The sequence below is a fragment of the Carassius carassius genome, chromosome 24 (genome assembly GCF_963082965.1).
Source record: "Carassius carassius chromosome 24, fCarCar2.1, whole genome shotgun sequence".
In the NCBI taxonomy this organism is placed as follows: domain Eukaryota; kingdom Metazoa; phylum Chordata; class Actinopteri; order Cypriniformes; family Cyprinidae; genus Carassius; species Carassius carassius.
Window position 1 is genome coordinate 20,429,165 of NC_081778.1, and position 20,413 is coordinate 20,449,577.

General features: G+C 34.7%; 1 protein-coding gene and 1 pseudogene across 2 annotated transcripts; both read left to right on the plus strand.

Annotated features, from left to right (window-relative positions):
- Nucleotides 1-729: 729 nt before the first annotated feature.
- LOC132103510 (vacuolar protein sorting-associated protein 72 homolog) lies at nucleotides 730-7,562 on the plus strand (annotated as a pseudogene).
- Nucleotides 7,563-8,796: 1,234 nt separating this feature from the next.
- LOC132103131 (tropomodulin-4-like) lies at nucleotides 8,797-17,445 on the plus strand. 2 transcript variants are annotated; one of them, XM_059507974.1, is made up of 10 exons: nucleotides 8,797-8,934; nucleotides 12,368-12,530; nucleotides 13,454-13,610; nucleotides 13,918-14,040; nucleotides 15,816-15,908; nucleotides 16,048-16,178; nucleotides 16,371-16,478; nucleotides 16,861-17,004; nucleotides 17,091-17,235; nucleotides 17,359-17,445. In XM_059507974.1, exons 2-10 carry the CDS (start codon nucleotides 12,423-12,425, stop codon nucleotides 17,379-17,381), a joined length of 1,032 nt encoding a protein of 343 aa, XP_059363957.1. In that variant the 5' UTR covers nucleotides 8,797-8,934; nucleotides 12,368-12,422; the 3' UTR covers nucleotides 17,382-17,445. The 2 variants fall into 2 exon arrangements, with proteins under 2 accessions (XP_059363957.1, XP_059363958.1); XM_059507975.1 differs by having other exon boundaries at nucleotides 8,931-9,031.
- Nucleotides 17,446-20,413: the final 2,968 nt, after the last annotated feature.

Here is a 20,413-nt window from a genome sequence, read left to right on the forward strand (position 1 = left end):
AGAAGTGTAACAATATTTCACAATATTACTCTACTTACTGTATTTATGAGCAAACAAACAGCCTTGGTGAGTAAAAACATTTAAAAATTTCAGATAATGTACGTTTATCAATAACTATAAACTGAATTAACTCCAGTTGAGTGACAGCTTAATTTAAATCTAAATGTTCCACCTTGCTACTTGCTTCATTTGTCTATTTGATGTTTATTTAATATTTATTGCAAGAAATATCTATTACATAACAATTAATACATACAATTTTTCTGTATGGGTTTTAAGCTATACAGTCTATGGTTTTAAGCTGTTTTTAAATGTCTTAAATATGTAATAGGTTTACAAAAATGGCAAATATTATATCATATTTTAGTCACTTTAACCTTCAGAGGGTTGAATACATTTGCTTTTATAGACCATTGAAAACTTTTTGAGAATTTTAACCCTGTTTTGTTTCCTTTTAGTGAAAAATGCCAGATAAATTCTGTTTCACAAGTATTCTCATGGTCTGTCATGTCAGGATGCTTTAGACTTGATCTGAATCTCAAAAGAATGTTTTAAGCAGTGGCATATGCTCTCTGCTTCAGGAGAAAAGAGGCCATGATGTGAGTGAACAGTGGGCTGGACGTCTGAGAAATTACGTCACCATGGATTCAGACAAGAACATTCTGTTCTGAGGTCAAAACATGAGTCCGGTCTCCAAACATGCCCAAACAGAAACAGTGACCTTATGTAATGTCACGTTGTAATGCATTTGACGTGGACGATGATGCAGAAGGTAATGACAACCCTAACAAAAACAAACTAAACCTGACAACTGAACAACTTTAGAAAACATAAATACGTTATAAGTGTCTCTTTGAGATTTGCTGTACTTATTACTGGATAATTGGGTTGCATTGTGTTTCTCTACACTGGACAACAATCCTTTATATGGAAACATTTTATCCACTAATTCTGTTTGATGTCTAACGTTCTTATGATTCCTCTATAATGTCACTGATCTGATCTAACCTCTCATTTCAGTGGCGTGTGGTCCAGATTGGCCCAAAAGGGGGATATGTAACACCCCGACAAAGGTTTTTTTCCCGACAACAGTGTGTTTTCACATTCCAGCGTTGTGAGATCATCCTCTACTTCAGCTCTCAGAATGTGTTCAGAGGCCCAAACAACGACATCTTTCATTTGTTACCAATCATACTGCCATCCATGATAGAGCCTTTGAGCTCTGTACCGCACAACAACAACAACAGACTCCAGTCTGTAAACACTACTAATGTCATAATTCAAGTTTGTCAGGGGGGAGCTTCAATTTCCTCTGTGAATGAACATGCCCCCTCTCAGATTCTCCAATGTTTTTGTATTCTAAAAAGACAGAAGGAGGGAGAGAGAGAAAGATAAAAAAGGATACGAAAGCCAGACATCAAAGTAAAAAGAAACCAAATACAATGCTGAATACAAAGCACTCATTGATGGCATCAGCATTCTTTTTAAAAGCCGAAACCCACTCATTTTCCACAGAAATTCTAGAATCAGCTGGTTCACATTATTCTGGACCGTTCTAGAACTTCAAGTTCTGAATGAAGAATGATTGTAATCTGGCAGAGGGAAGCATTACATCTGCATTACATTTCCATGTCTTGGAATGAACACCTTCCTTATTCCTTATTCCTGAAACAATGCTAGCACACCTCTGCTGTAAATACCCTTTGGCGTGGGAGGAAGTAAATGCATGAGAACACATTTTAACCATTGCAAACATTTTAACATTCTTCGAAACAAATCTGCTTGCTTTCTTGGTTATAACATAGCAAGTGTTTGAACTTTGAAGCATTTCAAGTATGTAAACTTTGTAGTTAGGATGGGGTTTGTGGGTGTGTTTTACCTTTGGTTTTCAAATGAATGTAAATTGGTTGAGAAGGAATGACATTGAATGTTTGCGCAAAACACACACTGCAGCTTTGTTCCAAGGACAACTGGGTTCTGTCAGTGCTGCATTCACTACTTTCCCAGGAAAGACTAGCAAAAGTGTATTGTCTATGGTAAATTCAGAGATGAAAAAATACAATGAGCACCATTTTGGTAAATTACAATCTTTATATATTGTTTAAAACCCCCTACATATTGGTCATTAAGGGAAATTTGGTAATAGGGTTTCTTATGTGTGTGTGTGTGTGTGTGTGTGTTTGTGTGTTTGGCTGGGTAAATGAAAGATCTGCATGGGTGGCAATAGATGTGTACTTTAACCTTTCCCAGACTAGGAAAGGGAATGCAAATACGGAACCATGGAATTCAAATGATCTTGACCTCTTGGGGAACTCTTCTCACAACCCTAGAATGGTTTATTTTAATCATTGCCATAGATGCAATTCATTAGGGTAGATTTTAACTTTCTAGTCCCGTAATCAATACCTGTTTTCTCGTTTAAAGGATTACAGTTTGACAGTGTTGTTGTTTTGAATTAAATTCAGCTTTCCTGTAAAATGAGTAGTTGTTCTCTCAAGGATTTCCCCATGGACTTTTGCAAATTTTTAAAACCACTGAACCTGGCCTTGGCATTTTCCCTTCAAGTCCACAAAGGTACCAGCCAATGGCCAATGGCCAATTTTCACATTCAATTTACATAAAATGTTGGTCTTTAAATGCCTCATGCCTTTAATAATTAAAATAATAATCTGAGCTACTTGGTTAATCTGAAGCATGAGTGAGTGGCCATCTCCAAAAGAATCAGTCTCTTACAATCTAACTTTTGTTGTAAGGCATTTTTAGACGTCATGAGTCTTTCATGACATATCGAGATTCAAAACGATGAGAGTGGAAAGTTGTTTCGGAATGTTGCTCTCATTTCTGATTAATACAGTACATATTAGAAATATGTGAAGACCTTTATGTTGGTTCCACTGATATTTTTTTAGATTAAAGGCTATGTACAAATCAATAAAGTGATCAAATTAATAATCATTTCCAAAATATTTATACGAGTTATTCAGAAGAGCCAAGTTCAAATGTTGTCACATTCCACTCTCATTTAACAATCATAATTTGTTGCTTTTTACGCTTAACAAGATTCATCAAGCATAACATAAACAGATAAAATAGGGTTTATTTATTTTTCTACTATTCATAGAAACCTCATATTGATGACATTTGGATGCTAATGATCCATGACCACTACTTTAATAACAAGGAGAACAGCAGCCACATCATTCTGTCAAAAGTTACTTAAGAATAAACCAAAATAGTATTTTTAAATCAGTTTTAGAGGATATATGTTTTAATTTATGTCCACCATTAAATAATTTATTTTGATAAATGTTGCTTTTTTATTTTATAAAATCAGTTATAAACTCTTTATCCAGTGGGCTGCTAGTCAAAAAGACTGGAGAAGTCATGCTGAAATTATCATAGCAAATGATCTGATGAAAATGAGAAAACCTGCTTCATAGAATGCCTCATATAATTTCGGGAAGTCATTTTAATTAGCTACGTTACAGCTGGTGTGAAGCGAGATTTCAGAAGATAAACTTGAACCATCGTTTTCCAACACGAGGATACTTCAGTGCATTCGTTCGTGCACTGTAGCTCTGACTCCTCCTGGCGGCTGTGTGATGATTCTCCGTGCTCTGTTAGGTTGGTCTGGAACAAGACCTTTACATCGATTATTCTCCTGATTCTCTCCTGATGATACAGTAATATTTACAGAATATACAGTAATATAAAAACGAATTTAATTCTAAATTCGTTTTTTTTAAAATCATCTTTACGTATCTGTGAAATAGATTTAGGTGCCATGATGTGTTTTATCTTTCAGCAGGGCTCCTCGAAAGACTGCTGGATGCAGAGGAGGATGAGTTCTATAAGACCACCTATGGAGGATTTCACGACGTGAGTGATGAAATATCACCTGTGCAGTTTGTCATCATGGGCTTGTGTTGACAGCTGTAAGACATTTCTACTTCAACATGGATGTCTGGACCGGATTATTATTGTCTTGAGACTGTCAGGAGATCACTATCACATGTCTTTATGAGTCATTGTGCTTTTATTTAGTAAAAATAAAAAAGTTTTTTTTCCTACTATATACAGTAAATTATATTTATATGTATTTTGTATTTAATTTAACATTAGGATTATTTTACATTTAGTTATTCTGTTTGCTTGGTTATTTGCGATACTTAAAATTAATTTAAATAAGCTCAACTTAATGTATTGTGTAGAGATTTTCACAATTCATTTTGTAAAGCAGCTTTAAAAATGTACAATTCTAATAAATTAGATATTGTATATATAGTATAAATTATTTATTCTAACTAAATGAACATTAATATATATATACACACACACACATACATATATATATATATGTACTTATACATGTATGTAAATATATGTGTACATTTATATATATAAAATGTACTTATTTTTTTAATACTTTATACTATAATTATACTGTCACGGCTTATGCTGCTGGAAGGAACACGGAGCCGAGGGATAAACAAAACAAGGATTTATTAAATAAAACATAAACAAGGTAAGTCGTAAATAACAGGTGGCAAGAGGCAAGTGGCAAGTAACAGGTGACAAGTAGACAAGTTGACATTTAGACGAGTAGACCCGACAAAACAGAACTGAAAGGACAAGGCTTTTATAGAAGGGATAATTGGGGAAACACAGGTGGATGGCATGACTAAATTAACAGGGACATGGAACACATGGGGAAATGAAGAGACACACCTGGAAACTAATCAAACCAGACATGGAAGACAGAAACTGGGTCACAGGGGCAAAAACACACAAAATGAGTCCAGGTGTGTGACATATACTTATTTATATATATATATATATATATATATATATATATATATATATATATATATATATATATATATATATATATATATATATATATACACACATTTTTTAATATATGAAAAGTGACAATTCCTTATGTATTATTCAATATGTTGATATTAGCACTGTATGTCGTGTTTTTACAATACTTTTTTACTGTTTTTAAAATGTTTCAAATACATTTAATTATTTAATATATTCAATACACAATTATTACATACATTAATGCATAAGGACTACATAAGGATAAGGTTAAGCATACTGTATGATAATTTGCTAATTGGCATACTGTATATATCGCATAGCTTTTTTACAATGTGTATATAAAGAACACAATAATAGGGCAGACATGTAATATCTTTATTAAAACACTAAAACTTCCTTTATTTTTCAAGATTTAATGCATATAGGTGTATATAAAGGTGAACATATACATTAACTTTTGTCTCACTTTGTTGTTTATATAGTTGCACATTGCATATATAAAAATATATGTAATGGTATATCAGAAATAAAGTTTTAACTGAAAAGAAATTTAATTATTTTTTTTTTGGACAATTGGATATCTTGTTATAATCATGGAAACATGGTGGGTGGAAAATGAGATGACATGACATGGTTAACTTGATGGATTGAGTGATTTAGATATTCATTATATGAAAATACAAGTGATAATCAAATATGTTAAAAATATATTATTCTGTATATATTCATATTTCCCAGTATGTGGGAAAATATATCAGTTATTCTGATTTATCAATTTTGTTGTATTCTGTTTTAGGTGATTAGTTTCTTTAATCCATTTTCTTTATTTCTTTATTATTATACATACATACATATATATATATATATATATATATATATATATATATATATATATTTTACATATTTACCCTTCCTTTTTCCAAGATATGACTGCCATAAAAATAGTTTCTCTGAAGAAAGCAAACAGTATATATCAACAACATTATCCAACAGGAAGTGAATGGATGGTAATGATAACAGAGGTTTCCAAAAATAATAAAAAATTGCAATAAACCTCTGGTGGACGTTTACAATATACTCATAAAGCACAAACAAAATATCATCAGGTTTTGAAGTCATTGTTTCTTCTTCATGTGAATTAGATTCCAGTGCAATAAAACGTGTTTGTTGGCTAAGCTGTCAGTGAGTCAGGTTTACATCCCCTCCATAAACACCAAGATCTTAAACATGTGGCGACAAGCATCATAAAGTGCCGAGAGTGTGTCATAGTAAATTTTTGTAAACTTTGAAATTGTTTTGGTCTTAGACAGGAAGTCGGTACGTCAGTCAACAACAGAACACACATGGCTGACGTACCTAAAGCTGTCGAAGAAAGGGTACTAGACATGAGCAACCTTTGAGGCCAAGGTCACAGCACAGATGAATCTTCGATCACTGGGTAAGGAATTGATAACTGATAACTGCAAATTGTTCTTTGTGTAAAACCTGAATTCATAGCTGTTAATGTTTTTTTTTTTTTTTGGCAGAAAACTATGAGCGATTGGAGGCAAATAAGAAATTACAGGTTCATATGAAGCGTCGGTGTGTGGGTTCTGTTATCTGATATCACTCTGTGCTCATGCCCCTGGTGTCTGATGTCACTCTTAAAGAGGAAAACGTGGATGTAGAGGGGTATCTTCACATAGTTCCTCAACTCTTTCTGAATGTTTACTTTTTACTTCTCTTGCATTTTAGACTTTAGACTTTTATTGTCTTTCAGTGGGTGTGTACACTAAATCTATAACCTTTATATCGCCTGGCGCTTAAAAATATGTAGATAAGTGTTCTCATGTTTACAAATTCTCTTCCCTTCATTTATTTGACCTAAAAATAGAGGTTTGTTTTTGCTTTTTATGTGTGCATGCATTATTTAAAAAAATGTTTTTGACATCACTGTTTCATTTTACATGTGTAATATATATATATATATATATATATATATATATATATATATATATAAAATTTAGAAACATGTTAAACATACTTTAGATATAACATAAATAAAATAAACAATTAAAAAACATTAATTTAAAAAAATATATAATTTGATACAAATTACTGTCATCTTAGGGTACAGATGCAGTTCTATCAAAAAAAAATACTTTATTATTGAAAATGTATTAAATAAGATTAATTTATAATAACTAAAAGCTTAAAGGGATACTCCACCCCAAAATGAACATATATATATATATATATATATATATATATATATACTGTAGACACACACACACACACACACACAGGCCATCATCCTCCCAGTCGGACTCTTACTGCGCCACCTAGTGTCCTCTTCACTAATGCAGCTGCTGTAAACCCTTCCCTGTCATCAGAGCCTGCCAAATGCTCCTGCATTTGATTTCCCTACAAATGATCCTTCCAGTGTTTCTTTCCCCAGTCCCCACCTCCTCGAATTCCTGTCCAGGAGATCTGCCCTGTTACACATAAGCCTGCGCTCTACCGAGACCCCATCACAGACATTCCCTACGCTAATGTATAAGCCTTTAGGGTCATCCGGGAAGCCTAAATAAGTATGTGGCTGCCCATGGCCTGCCCTGTACTGGCACAGTGCAAAGAATCTGTGCCAGAAGGTCATTATTAAACAAAGCATGCAGAACAATACACAAGAAAGATGGACAAGTAGTGAAATAGAACAGGGAAATCAATCACTCAGTCAGTGGTGGTTTCTTAATTAGGGCGATAGGGCGATGCACCACCAAATTGTGAAAAGGGATATTCTTCTATCAGATTCAACCACAGTGTTACTGTAGCTGTCACTGTTCTAGAATGTTTGTTCTGCCTTTGGAGATCCCTCTGTTAATTATATTTAAGCTGTCAGGACTATATGGCCTGAATAAAGCACACCAGTATCTTACCAGTAAAATTTTGATGGATGATTGTTGTGGAACTTAAGAAGATTACAGTAAATTACGGTAGTTGTACATTATTAGACATGTGAGTCTGTTATTATTATTGTGCAAATAAATGTGACGTATTTTTTCCCTCAGTTTTTGCTGTTGCACTGTATACATAAATTGTAAATTTATTTTAATTTTTTTAATGATCATGAAACAGTCTTGCAGAAAATGTAGATTTGTGAGAATAATCCTCCAATTTAATCTTAAACTTGGTAAAACAATTATCTTTATTTAAAATGTTTTAAATATTAGTCTTATTATTTTCCTTTTTGTTATATTGGGATAAATCATACTGGGATATATGCAAGAATTGGATCTATCAATCTATTTATTTATCTATCTGTCTGTCTGTCCGTCCATCCAAAAATAATGTTCTTTGGTGACATTCAACTGCATAGAACTGTTTGCTGTCAAATCTATGTCCAAGTGTAAGTTACCAACTTTGTAAGTACAATAAGCTGCATTGTTTAATTTTTTTGTTGTTGCTTCATTTCATAATTGCTCAATTAAATGTCTGTTTTATGCTTTATTTATTTATTAAATGCACTGTTTAATGTAATTTATTATGTATTAATAAGTATTTATAATGTGTTCATATTATTAAAAACAGCATTAAATATTGCTGTCATGCAGCCTTTTAGATGTCATTACCTTTTATAATAATTAAGAAAAATGTGGTCCATCTATAAAATTTGCTCATGTTGGAAAGATCCCACTTACTAGTACTATTAAATGTAGCCAATATATAAACTTTGACATTCAACTCGAAACAGATAGCAGAACTTCAAACCGGGGTCTCTCTGACTTGCAATACCGCCTCTATACCCTAGAGGTCACTCCTCTCTACTAAAATGTTACCCGTTTAACGAGTAAACCTGAGTTAATCAAACACATGACTACATTGAGTCTCTCTCTGTCCCTCTGTTTCATAGTCACTAATCTCTCAAAGCCCAAATGATGAAATGCTGACCTCATGAAGAGTAACTCGTATCCCTGTCTCAGCTCAATCCAGATAGCAAGCGAGCGAAGAAGGGAGGGCTTAAGGGGGGAACGGCTACCGGGGAGGGGGGCGACGGAGGGCTATTCTCTGATTTCAGACATAGAGTTGCTGTACAGAAGATCCCAGCAGCTCTGAGTCCTAGTGTGGGTAGGTAACACACTAACTGTCTTTCTATAATCTGTCTCTTTTAGCACCAGGATAACATTAATATAATTTTTTTGGACACTGCATATAGTTATATACAGTAAGCAGGATTTACCTTTTTTACTGACTGTTTTATTTGTTTCAAATGTAAAATGCTGTAATTGTTGCAGTCAGCTGCTAACTGCATGAATTATTGTTCTGGCGATTTTGTTGAAGAAATTAGTTTATTATAGTGTAGTTCATGGACAGAGGCCCCAGTGGGTGGTTTGTAGTATAGTATAAAGTGTATAGTAAAAGTTAAAGTTCCAGTTAATATATAGTTAGAGATTCTAGATCTTGTAGGATTAGTTGGATAATTTTTTTGGTTAAGGCTTTATGCAGAACAGTGTTTTTGCAGAGTCTTCCTGCAGATGCACCTGTTGATGTGAGTGAATGTCAAAACAACAATCCTAACAATCATTAAACAATCTTTATTTTATTTCAAATGAAAGTTTTTAATACCAGCTGATTGTCATCCTTTCTTTGGTGGCATAATGTTCTTAGAATTTTCTTCTTACTTTCCCAGCCAGCCTTACTTGCAGTACTGCTGCACACTGCAGCTTTGCAAGCGGAGAGGATTTACGCAGCTGGAAGTAGCTGACTTGTGAAGCTAAAATTAATCTGAGGGTTGATTTGGAATTTTACACTTGGGTGGTTAGGCTTGGTGAAGTCAACCTACAAATAGTGTGAGGTCTTATGAGCTGTGTGTCAGCTGGAAAATGCTGAATGATCAAAATCCATAACTGAAATATGGATCTGAATAAGGTTCTTTTTAGGCTCATCAGAGCTCCGGACACTTGGCAAAATCTGAAGTGTCAGTGACCGAAATTTGTTCTGTGTCCTTCTGAAGTACCAGAGGGGGAATTGGGTTTCTGAGACCCAACCAAAGTTTTTGTCATATGGACAATAATAACTTTATGTCCTCTAGAAGGAAAGCAGTCTGAAGAATCAGATTGCTTTTGGAGGTGTTTAGTCAGTTTGCAGTTTGAAATTGTCATGTTTTTCAAGAAAAAAGCAGAAAAAAAGAAAGGACTAAAAATAAAGGATCCAATATGTCTTTTTTTTTTGCAACCATGCCATAGATAGAAGAATCTTGTTGGGTTCTTCTTTTAGTGAACAGTTATTTTGCTTAGTGTGAAGAAGGAAGTCTGAAGAACCTTTATACGCTATAACTTTTTGCAATGGAAAGTTTCCATGCATGTTAAAGGTTTTTCATGGACCCATAGATGCCATTACAGTCTTAAACATGAAGGTTCTTTATTGCTATCTTTGGTTCCATGAAGAACATCCATGGAACTTTTCCATTTGACAAAAGGTTGTGACAGTTGCTTGTAACAGTTAAATAACAAGGATTCCACGTTGAAGGACTAATTAAAAAACAAAACAAAACAAAAACCTTTTCACAACTAGAGAGCCTGAACAGGTGAACTTAAGCTAATACTTTTAAGGCTTGAGTTGGTGTCACTTGGGAGCTGTGAAAACAGGTGTTAGGAACAGGCAGACAGCCGATCTTTCCTGGGATATGTGCACAACACAAAAAGATGACACCTGGTCAGCAGAAGGCCTGCTTTTGGCCTGTATGTTTATTGTAAGACTGAAGAGACAAAGTAGTTATAGGCTATTTATAATCCTCGAGCCATCAGCCTTGACTGACAGGTTCCTGAAAGAATGGTGTCAGATGCATTATCCATTTCTGAGGGCAAGGTCATTTAGACGCTCACAAAAGATAGTGTAATTTGAATTTGTTCAGAACTGAGATTAAGATTAGTTAGATAGAAACATAACAATAGTTCTATTTTAGCCATGTCAAGCTAATTTCTAGCTTTACCGTTCCTAAGAAATTGAATCTCAATAAACAACAATTATCTGCAAATGATTCATAATTATTCTTTAAATGAGTTGAGGGCTGAGTTTGGTGATGGTAATCCTGTTTCTAGAGTCAGTAAACTTTTGGTGGGCTGAATGATGTCTACAATCTTTAGTTTTCATTTTCTGTTCTTAGCTCTCTGATCCTGTGTTTGTGTCACTGGCTTTACAAATTAGTGCAACACTACTCCGGTCTAACACCTAGGATAGTCAGACAACCCCAAATACACACCCAAAACAAACTCGAACACCCATTTGTCTTTCTGATTTTTTTGCCATAATGTGAAATCAGCCATCACTAACTCTAATAATCTGCAAATGTTATTTTATTTTGTTTATCAAGAATTAGAAGTGTATGAAGAATGCAGAACATAACAGACCCTTGTGATTCATTGTGTGATATTTAGCTGTAATATTCATTAGCATATATTTATAACCCGTTACCTCACTGGTTTCCAAATGGTTTTACCACATGATTGTAAACACAGTTTGACTAACAGTTTAAAAGTAATTTGATTAGAAATATTTAAACATCAAAAGCATCTTTAAAGTCATATGTGCAAACATGCAAAAATCTTTCAGTATCAGCAGACTTTTGTTCTGTGTAAAAATATCTAAGCATTCTTAAAAAAAACCTAGGATCAGTTTACTTGAAAAGTAGCATCACATGATATGTGAGACCTTTTTTCAGAGAAAACATCCTTATGTAAGTTTTCTTTCTTATGTATAAATCTAATACAGTGCTGTGAGGTTATGCATAATATAAAATAAAATAAACACAATATGCCAAAGGTTATGTTCCAACATGTAGTTACAGACAGATGAGTTTAGGTCAGTTACACAACCTGTATTGTCTGTAGTTTGTGTTGCAGATCTAGTTTGGGTGTGGTGGTCTGAAACTGGTAAATCGCCCATGACTCTATCAGTCTTCATGAGGTGGATGGGCGGCAACTCAGGCCACCTTCACGAGTGTGAGCCAGTGATAACTCCTCACAGTTCTAACCTTCTCCTCCTAACTGTAACCCAAAACCCAAGCGTTACTGTTCAGGGACTAAAAATAGTCAAGATTCTCTCTGTCTCTCTGCCTTGGAATGAAAGAAGCAGTGAGTACTTTCCTCATGTCCCATATGATCGGCGCGTCTACTGTAATACGATCATGTTGTCAGAAAGGCCTATCTCTGTTCCCAAGTACACTGTACCCTCAGACCCCAAAAGCCCTTCCTGTACACAAATACTAACCTTGTTCTTTTAATTCAGCTGGGCTTTGTGGCATTTAACAATGTAAGCAGTTCCCTATCATGCCCTTTCAGCGGCTGGCTCTTTTGGCCAGGCTGAAAGTGACTTGGACTGGAAAACATGTTTTTCCTTTTTTTTTTTTTTTTTTTACTTCTACAGAAAGCATTGAGGGACTGAATAAAGCAAGCAGCCATTATTGTGCCTTATTTGCAAGCCAAATACCGTAAAACAATTTTTTGTGCAAGTTTCTGGCTTAAACTTTCTTTCTCTCTCTCTCTCTCTCACTCTCTCTCAGGGCCTGCTGTCTTTGGGCGAGCTGTGTGAATTGAGAGTACCATCAAGCTGCAAGCATGTCTAAGAGCGATCCCCGAGACATTGACGAGGATGCCATCCTCAGGGGCCTCAGCGCCGAAGAGCTGGATCAGCTGGAGTATGAACTACAGGACATGGACCCTGAGGTACTATGCTGAACAACTGTTGGCAAATAAAGCATGGCTAGGTGACATTTGAGTAGAATTTGAAATGTTTTGCCACATGCAAATTTTTGAAGAGACACCAGTTGTAGATAACAACTTAAGGCTGAAATACACTACACAACTTTTACCAAGAATTTTACTCAGATTTTTAGTCTGGAAGTTGCTCAAAATCAGGCTGCAGATTTGAGTTCACAGTTTCACAGGAAATAGTGTAGTGTATAATGGTCACAGACTCCGATTTTCAAAACACAGTTTTCATTTGTCATACATCTCCTTGAAATGAGGCGCATGTTTATGTGTGAGTTTCTTTTGTTCAGAACAGCTTCAAAGTCTGATAGTGTGTGATCATCAGGTGTTTAAGGTATAGTGCTAGTTTGTAATCTGTACCCATTTACAAAGTTGGTAAGTCTATGATGCAAAACACACAAATAATAAAGGGATAATGTACAGTCAGCAGGTCATTATCGCAAAATAAACTCCAAAAAGGTGTTCAGGACCTCTGAGGCCATTTTCACTACAAACAAGACACAAGATGGCATCAGTGGTGGTTGTGTGAACGAGTCCAGGCTGTGATGCGTGAGACATTAAAGTACTGGTGTTTCGGAACAGTGGCCTGATATAAACCATTGCTATGGGCGACAGCGAATATTCAAAAATATATGACTACTGAATGCTTTGTTTGACCAATCAGAGTCAAGTATTCTGGAGAGCTGTGTTATGATTAATCATAATTGCTGCTGAACTTTGCTGTGCTCAGAACAAAATTTGTTAATGATAATTCCTCCTAGTACAGATTTTTTTTTTTACTTGATTTTGGAAGGATGAAGCAGTCAAATGTGCATACGTGAATGGGTGAGTTCTGAAAGCAGAAATCATTTTAAACAATCATTTTCTTGATCTTTCAGAATGACATGCTTCCAGCCGGGTTCCGTCAGCGCGACCATACCAAGAAAAGTCCCACAGGCCCCTTTGATCGCTTCGCCCTGATGGATTACCTGGAGAAAGAGGCCATGGACCATAAGGACAGAGACGACCTGGTGCCCTTTACAGGGGAGAAGAGAGGTACCACCACCACTGGATTGATATTAACATGACATTTCCAATATCTAACATCTGAAAACCCTTAGTAAACAAATGTGCTTTGAAATATTCTACTGAAGGTATATTTGCCATTTTTTGTCATCATCTGATGCCTATTTTAAAATAAAAGTCTGAGCTTTAATAGAATTAAAAGGAATAATTAATCATTAATCATATTATATGTCATTTTCTAATTATGGTTGTATTATTTGGTTGGTTATTTCTTTCATGTGCTTGCATTTTAGCTGTGAGTGAAGTGGACATTTCTCTTTCTCTCTGCTGTCTGTAGGTAAAGCCTTTGTCCCTAAACCAGGAACAGGACAAATCCCTGTGGAGGAACAGATCACTCTGGAACCTGAGCTGGAGGAAGCACTGAAGAATGCAACAGATGCTGAAATGTGCGACATTGCAGGTGGGCATCCCATTTCTACTCAGTTCCTGTTGATTCTTTTCACATGGTATAAAACAACTTATGATATCCGGTCCGGATAGGCATTACAACTCTTCTAAAACTAATCCTCACTTTAAACCTGTAATGTCCTGTAACGGCTCTGACTGTAATCCAAATTTTGATCCTTGACTAAGGACTAATCCTCTTTTTGCTATTGTAAACAGCTGATCACAATACCCCATGCATGACATTGTCAATCAAACCCTTTATAATTTCATCTGCTCTATTTGTGTTGTACAGTCAATGTATGATATGACAATATATATATATATATATATATATATATGTAAAAGAAGCAGCCTAGCTGACTTATAAGTGGAACTATGAATGGTGTGTAGGTCATGCACAGAATTATACCACACAGTATCTATTTCCCCAAGCTCAGCAGCTCACCAAAATAAAATGAGCAACAGCCAACCAGTCAACATGAGCAGAGATGGAGTGAAAATGTTTGCACTTCTGTTTTGGGTTGGCTACAAGTCATCTGTAAGCTAGAAACACTCTATGATTGTGTGTAGGCAGCATTTAGCCAAACATAAATATCACTTAGCTTACTGCTTCTATTAAAACTGCAACATGAGACACAAATAATTCACATTATTCTTAATTTAACATACTAAAGTGATGGAAACCAGTCAACAGTCTAATTTTCATCAAGCTTCTGTGAGCACTTAATAACAAGCCTGGCTGCAGTTTTCCAGAGCCCTCATTCAGAACACAGTTTTAACTCTGGAACACGTCCAGTGTAGGATTTAACTGTCAATAGGGTGATTTAATGGATGAGTCTGCTTTTGCTGAGATGCAGGGTAGCTAACTGGATTTCTAAATAGTGCTGCTGGTTTTAATGTGGTAATTGTATCTGAATATGGAATTCAAGCTGTAGTACAAAGGGAAGGTGTGGTCTATCCCAATCCCAATTTTATCTCCTGTTGCCCTACTGTATTTTTTCACCAGTCAAAGCACCGCTAATCGAAACCTGGAGTGGGAGTTTAAAGTGGATTTAGTGGTTAGTCAGCGCCACCTGGAGGTCATATGAAATTTTACAGTTTCTCTGATGCATATCTAGTCAGTTCTCTGCAGTGCAGCTTAAATGATTTGTGCCAGTATTGCTCGAAATGTATTCTATAAAATATTGATTTAAAAAAAGATTAAATATTTAATTAATTAATTAATTAAAAACATTATATTTATATGTATAACATTATTTATTTTATAATTTGTAATAATATTAATTAAAATATTTTAAATGAGTAATTAAAATGTATTAATTATTATATAATTTAAAATGATAAATGAATTATATTACAATATAAATATATCATTATAAAAACGCATTCATTATTTATTAATTATACATTTATCAACATATTATGATAATAATCATTATATTTTATATGAAACTATTAAAATATTAATTATTAAATTATATTTTATATATTATCTAAAGTGTATATATATATATATATATATATATATATATATATATATATATATATATATATATATATATTATCCAATGTAATATATTACATTGATAATTATTACCGGTAGTTGTATTATTTAAATTAAAATGAATTAATATTGATAATTTTATTAACATTTGATATTTATTATTATTATTATTATTGTTATTGTTTATATTTGTAAAGTTAATAATATACTGGTATCCCATAAGAATAGTCCAGAATTATTGAATGTGTATGTCATTTTCTAATGGGATTTTTGTATCCTCACAGCCATCCTGGGAATGTACACACTCATGAGCAACAAGCAATATTATGATGCCCTGAACACCACTGGCAAGATTGCCAACACTGAAGGCATCAACAGTATGTCTGCATACAGCACATTTCACACTGAACCACTTAATGTCAAACAAAAGTTTTCTATGTGTTTTTTCCATTTTTGTTGGATTTTTCACTTCAGTATATACAATAGTTCTTTAGAAGCTGGTCAATACTCTTTTAGGTGTGGTGAAACCAGATGTGTATAAGGTCTATCCCGAAGAGCCTCCTAATGACACAGATGTAGAGGAAACTCTACGCTGCATCCAAAAAAACGACAGCAGAGTGGTGGAGGTCAACCTTAACAATATCCCGGTAAACATGCTAACTGTACTCCTGCCTCATTATGATCACATTACAGACTGGACATAACATTAATATTATAAACAGACTGCCTAATTAAACTTTCAGTTACACTTTTACTTAATTAGATAATTAATCATAAGAACTGATGCATTTCTCTGCATGAGCAGAAAGAAATAGTGACGACTGTTTGTGTTGCTGTAGGACATTCCCATCCCAACCCTGAAAGCGATTTTTGAGGCTATGAAGCAAAACACACATGTGCTTAGCCTCAGCATCGCTGGGACACGCAGTAATGACCCTGTGGCCCATGTAAGTCCTGGAGCCTGTTTTTAATGTTATTTTCAGTAAGGATGCTATAAGAAGAAATGTTTCTTGAGCAGCAAATCAGGATATTAGAAGGATCATGTGACACTGAAAACTGCAGTAATGGCTGCTAAAAACTCTTCCATCACACAAATAAATTCTTTTAAAATAAATGAAAATAGAAAACATTTATTTTTTTAATTCTATTGTATTTTTGAATGTAGTTTTGGTGAGCATACGAGACAGAAACATAGAAAAAAAATCTTACTGACCCCAAATATTAATCAATAGTTATTTTTAATATTCTTCATAAAATCTGTTTTCAACTCTTTTGAAATTATGGAGAGCTGATGTCATTTGTTTCTTCTGCTCTTTTCCCGTGAGTCAGGCTATAGCTGAGATGTTACAGTCCAACACTACCCTGCAGAGCCTCAACATTGAGTCCAACTTCATTACTGCACAAGGCATGATGGCCATCATCAAGGCACTGGAGGAAAACTCCACCCTGACTGAGATCAAGATCGACAACCAAGTAAGAGACTAAAACACTCCTTACAAAAACATCTCATGGCTTGTGCTTAAATCTGAAAGCCAAATTGTTCATGTGCATTTTCATAGAGACAGAAACTAGGTGACTCAGTTGAGATGAAGATTGCATCCATGTTGGAGAATAACCCCAGCATCATAAAGATTGGTTATCACTTCACTCAGCAGGGCCCGCGTGCCAGAGCCGCGATAGCCATCACCAGAAACAATGATATCCGTGAGCGTCTTTCATATTATTTTTTATATTGTTCTTGTCTGTAGCCTAAACAGGAATATTTTTTCATTCATTTGGTTTTTGGTGTAACACTGAACTTGATCTTTTTTTTGTGTTTATCTCTAGTTCGTCAGCAGAGAGTAAGATGAAAAGAGGAGTTTAGTTCATTTGGGAGATATCACAGTTCTCATGTGCACTCTAGGAAACCCCTACAGATGACCCCGATATGCTTCTACCATTCGCCATCGGCCATTGTGGATATCATTATTGCCAACCTGTTAAGACTTCATTGCTTTTTGTGGATTTCATCAAATCAAAAGTTCTGATCTAATAAAATTGACCTGCTCCTTAATACCTCAGTTTGCAAACTTAAAAAAAGACACCAGTTGCTCAGTTCTTTTTTTTGGTAACATGGTGTTCCCGGAAAGGTTTTTTGTAAATATTTGAAATAAAACATTACATTCTATATTGTCTAATCAGACGTCAATTTTATTAAATTACAAAACCATAATTTAATCCCGGTTTGTTCTGTCAAAACACTGACATGCACTTATGTTCAAGAGTCAGTAGTTTATTATTATTATTTTTTTTTTAAAGAAATTAATATTTTCATTTAGCAAGGATGCACTAAACTGATCAAAAACAATGGCAAATACATATATATATATATATATTTTTTTTTACATTGTTACAGAAAATGTCTATTGCAAATACATTCTGCTTTTTTGACTTTCCATTCACAGTGTCACAGTTTCCACAAAATAGTAAGCACTACAACTGTTGATAATAGGAAATGATTTCCTAAAAACCAAATCTGCATATTACTGAAAATTCAGCTCTGCCGTCACATGAATAAATTATTATTTGAAAATACATTAAAATACAAAATAATTAAGTTGCAATTTCACAATATTACCATTTTACTGTATCTTTCCAAAACATTTTAAAAGTCTTACTGACCCCATATTTTTTAACGTTAGTGTAAATATTTGAATGTATTCTCAGAGCAGATGCTCTCAGTAGACTTACTGTACAAAACAGCTTCATTATCATTTGTACATCTGGACTTTTAACGATTTAGATTAGATTTAGGTGATGCATTATTGAATTAATGGAGGATTGAGATAAAATAGTGCTTGACTCATGTCATAACTGTGATTATATGATGACTTAAACCCAGAGGCACAAAACAAATGGAACTATTCAATATCCCATGGCAGGGCTTCCTGCTCCCCCTCTACTAACCTATTTTTACACACGAAGCACCCTGTCATGAAACCCAGTCTCATGGGTTTAAGTTACAAAGCTCCAAATATACCACCTTCCTCGAGGAGATTTATGCTCCCCTTTGGAACAGATGCTAAAGATTTTCAAGTGTCACCTCTTAACTACCATTATTGCCGTTTTTAAAGATTAATATATACATGGATCATTTGACTTCAAGCATGTAGGTTAATATTGGTTTTGAAATTTTGGTGGCTGTCTAAACTTTACAGGCCTACGTCAGGCCTATGCCACAATCTGATCTGCAAAGGATCCACAGAACGAAGATGGCGTTCCACATTCGGTTCTCAATTTGGAATAGATTTGGACCGCTTTCATCATACAACCAACATTCTGCCATTGAAAGTAAAAGGATAATGTAGATATTTAAATATGAAAATATTTGTGAAAATACACTAGATGAGACTCAACACAATGAGGTTACAACCCCCTCACTTTATTTACATAGAAAAATGACAATTATTATGCATTTTCTATAATAAAACAACCTCTGTTGGTTCAGAAATTGTTTAAACAAGATGGCAAGTACATAGTACTAATACAATTTGCAAAATTAAACAGCACAAACTCTTTTCCAGAAAGAATGTCTTAAAGTTTTGACCTTATTGTATGTAAAGTAGATCAGAGAGATGATATATGAGAGCTGTGACTAGAGACAATATCGTCAACTCGCACGCAGTTCAGTTTAAATGTATTGCATCTCTCATCTGTTTGAGGCTCACATACAGTGCTGGATCTGTTCTTCCTCTACTTTGTCTCTCCTTTTTCTTTAGTCTGTCCCTGATGCACTACAATTGGCATTGAACATAATGCATAAGGAAAATGAAAAAGATAAAAGAACAAAATGTCTACAGCCTTCAAATAAATATTTGTAGTACCTGTTGTTGCTATGGAGTCAATACTTCCTGTCCTAATGGACGTATGAGTTGATGAGTTGGTATTGTTGATTTGATCTTTTCTGTCTTCTAGGCCACATCCTGACAATTCCAATCTTTCACTTCATGAATGTAGAAACAAATAAAATAAATGAGCAAGAATTTAAATAATCAATTAAACAAAAAGACAAAAACAGCCTAGAGAGGACTATAAAAATTCAGACATATGACACAGAAATGGTTCAGCTCACAGACAGTACCTGGCCTTTCTGTGACAGCTACTGTGTGAAGCACTTCTGAGTAGGGCATGATGGGTAATTTTATGTGTTTGGCTCAGTAGAGGAGCTGAACTGGAGGGCTCCTGAGGACAAGAGATAATGGAATGAGTATATGACTTTGTTATATGTGTATGTATTAAAGTCTGAGAACACACTAAAAATCTAAAATAAATCCATCCAATTTGGATGGATTTTTGAATTCTACTGGTTCATAAACTGGTTGAAGAAAATTAATTCAGTTACCTGTTGATCATCTTCTGATTTAACATTGTCTTGATGTCATCTCTTATCCATTTCATGTCACAGGTGATTCTCTTTTTTTTTTGCCATAAAACCATTTTATACAGAGACCAAAGAGGACTTGAATCCTGAATGCTAGTTTATACAGAAGCAGAGTAAATCCAGAGGTAGAATTTCATCTTCGAGGTGTCCCTTTCCTTCCCTGTGCACCATGAGCATATCAACAGTGTCAAACACAGGACTGTGAGAACACACACAAGGCAGCTGTGTCTACAGTGGGGGATAACACAGAGTAGCTTCATCATCTGGGATGAAGTTAGACAGAAGACCTGCAACGGGTCGTTTCTTGTAAGACAACGAGAGACAGAAAACAGTGAGAAAAGGGGAAAAGGGACTGTTGCATGTGTACAAGTACGTCAAAACATTACGTTATCTGTCTGCTTCCTGTTTTTGCTAGACCTTGAGTACATTAAGTTAACTTTGAGCATCACTCTCCCTTTTGAA

Bases quoted from the DNA above. Each gene is read 5' to 3' on its own strand.
- LOC132103131 (XM_059507974.1), top strand. From the start codon at position 12,423: ATGTCTAAGAGCGATCCCCGAGACATTGACGAGGATGCCATCCTCAGG. The intron at 13,611-13,917 runs GTACCACCACCA...TGCTGTCTGTAG, and splicing joins CTTTACAGGGGAGAAGAGAG to GTAAAGCCTTTGTCCCTAAA. The intron at 15,909-16,047 runs GTATGTCTGCAT...ATACTCTTTTAG, and splicing joins CAACACTGAAGGCATCAACA to GTGTGGTGAAACCAGATGTG.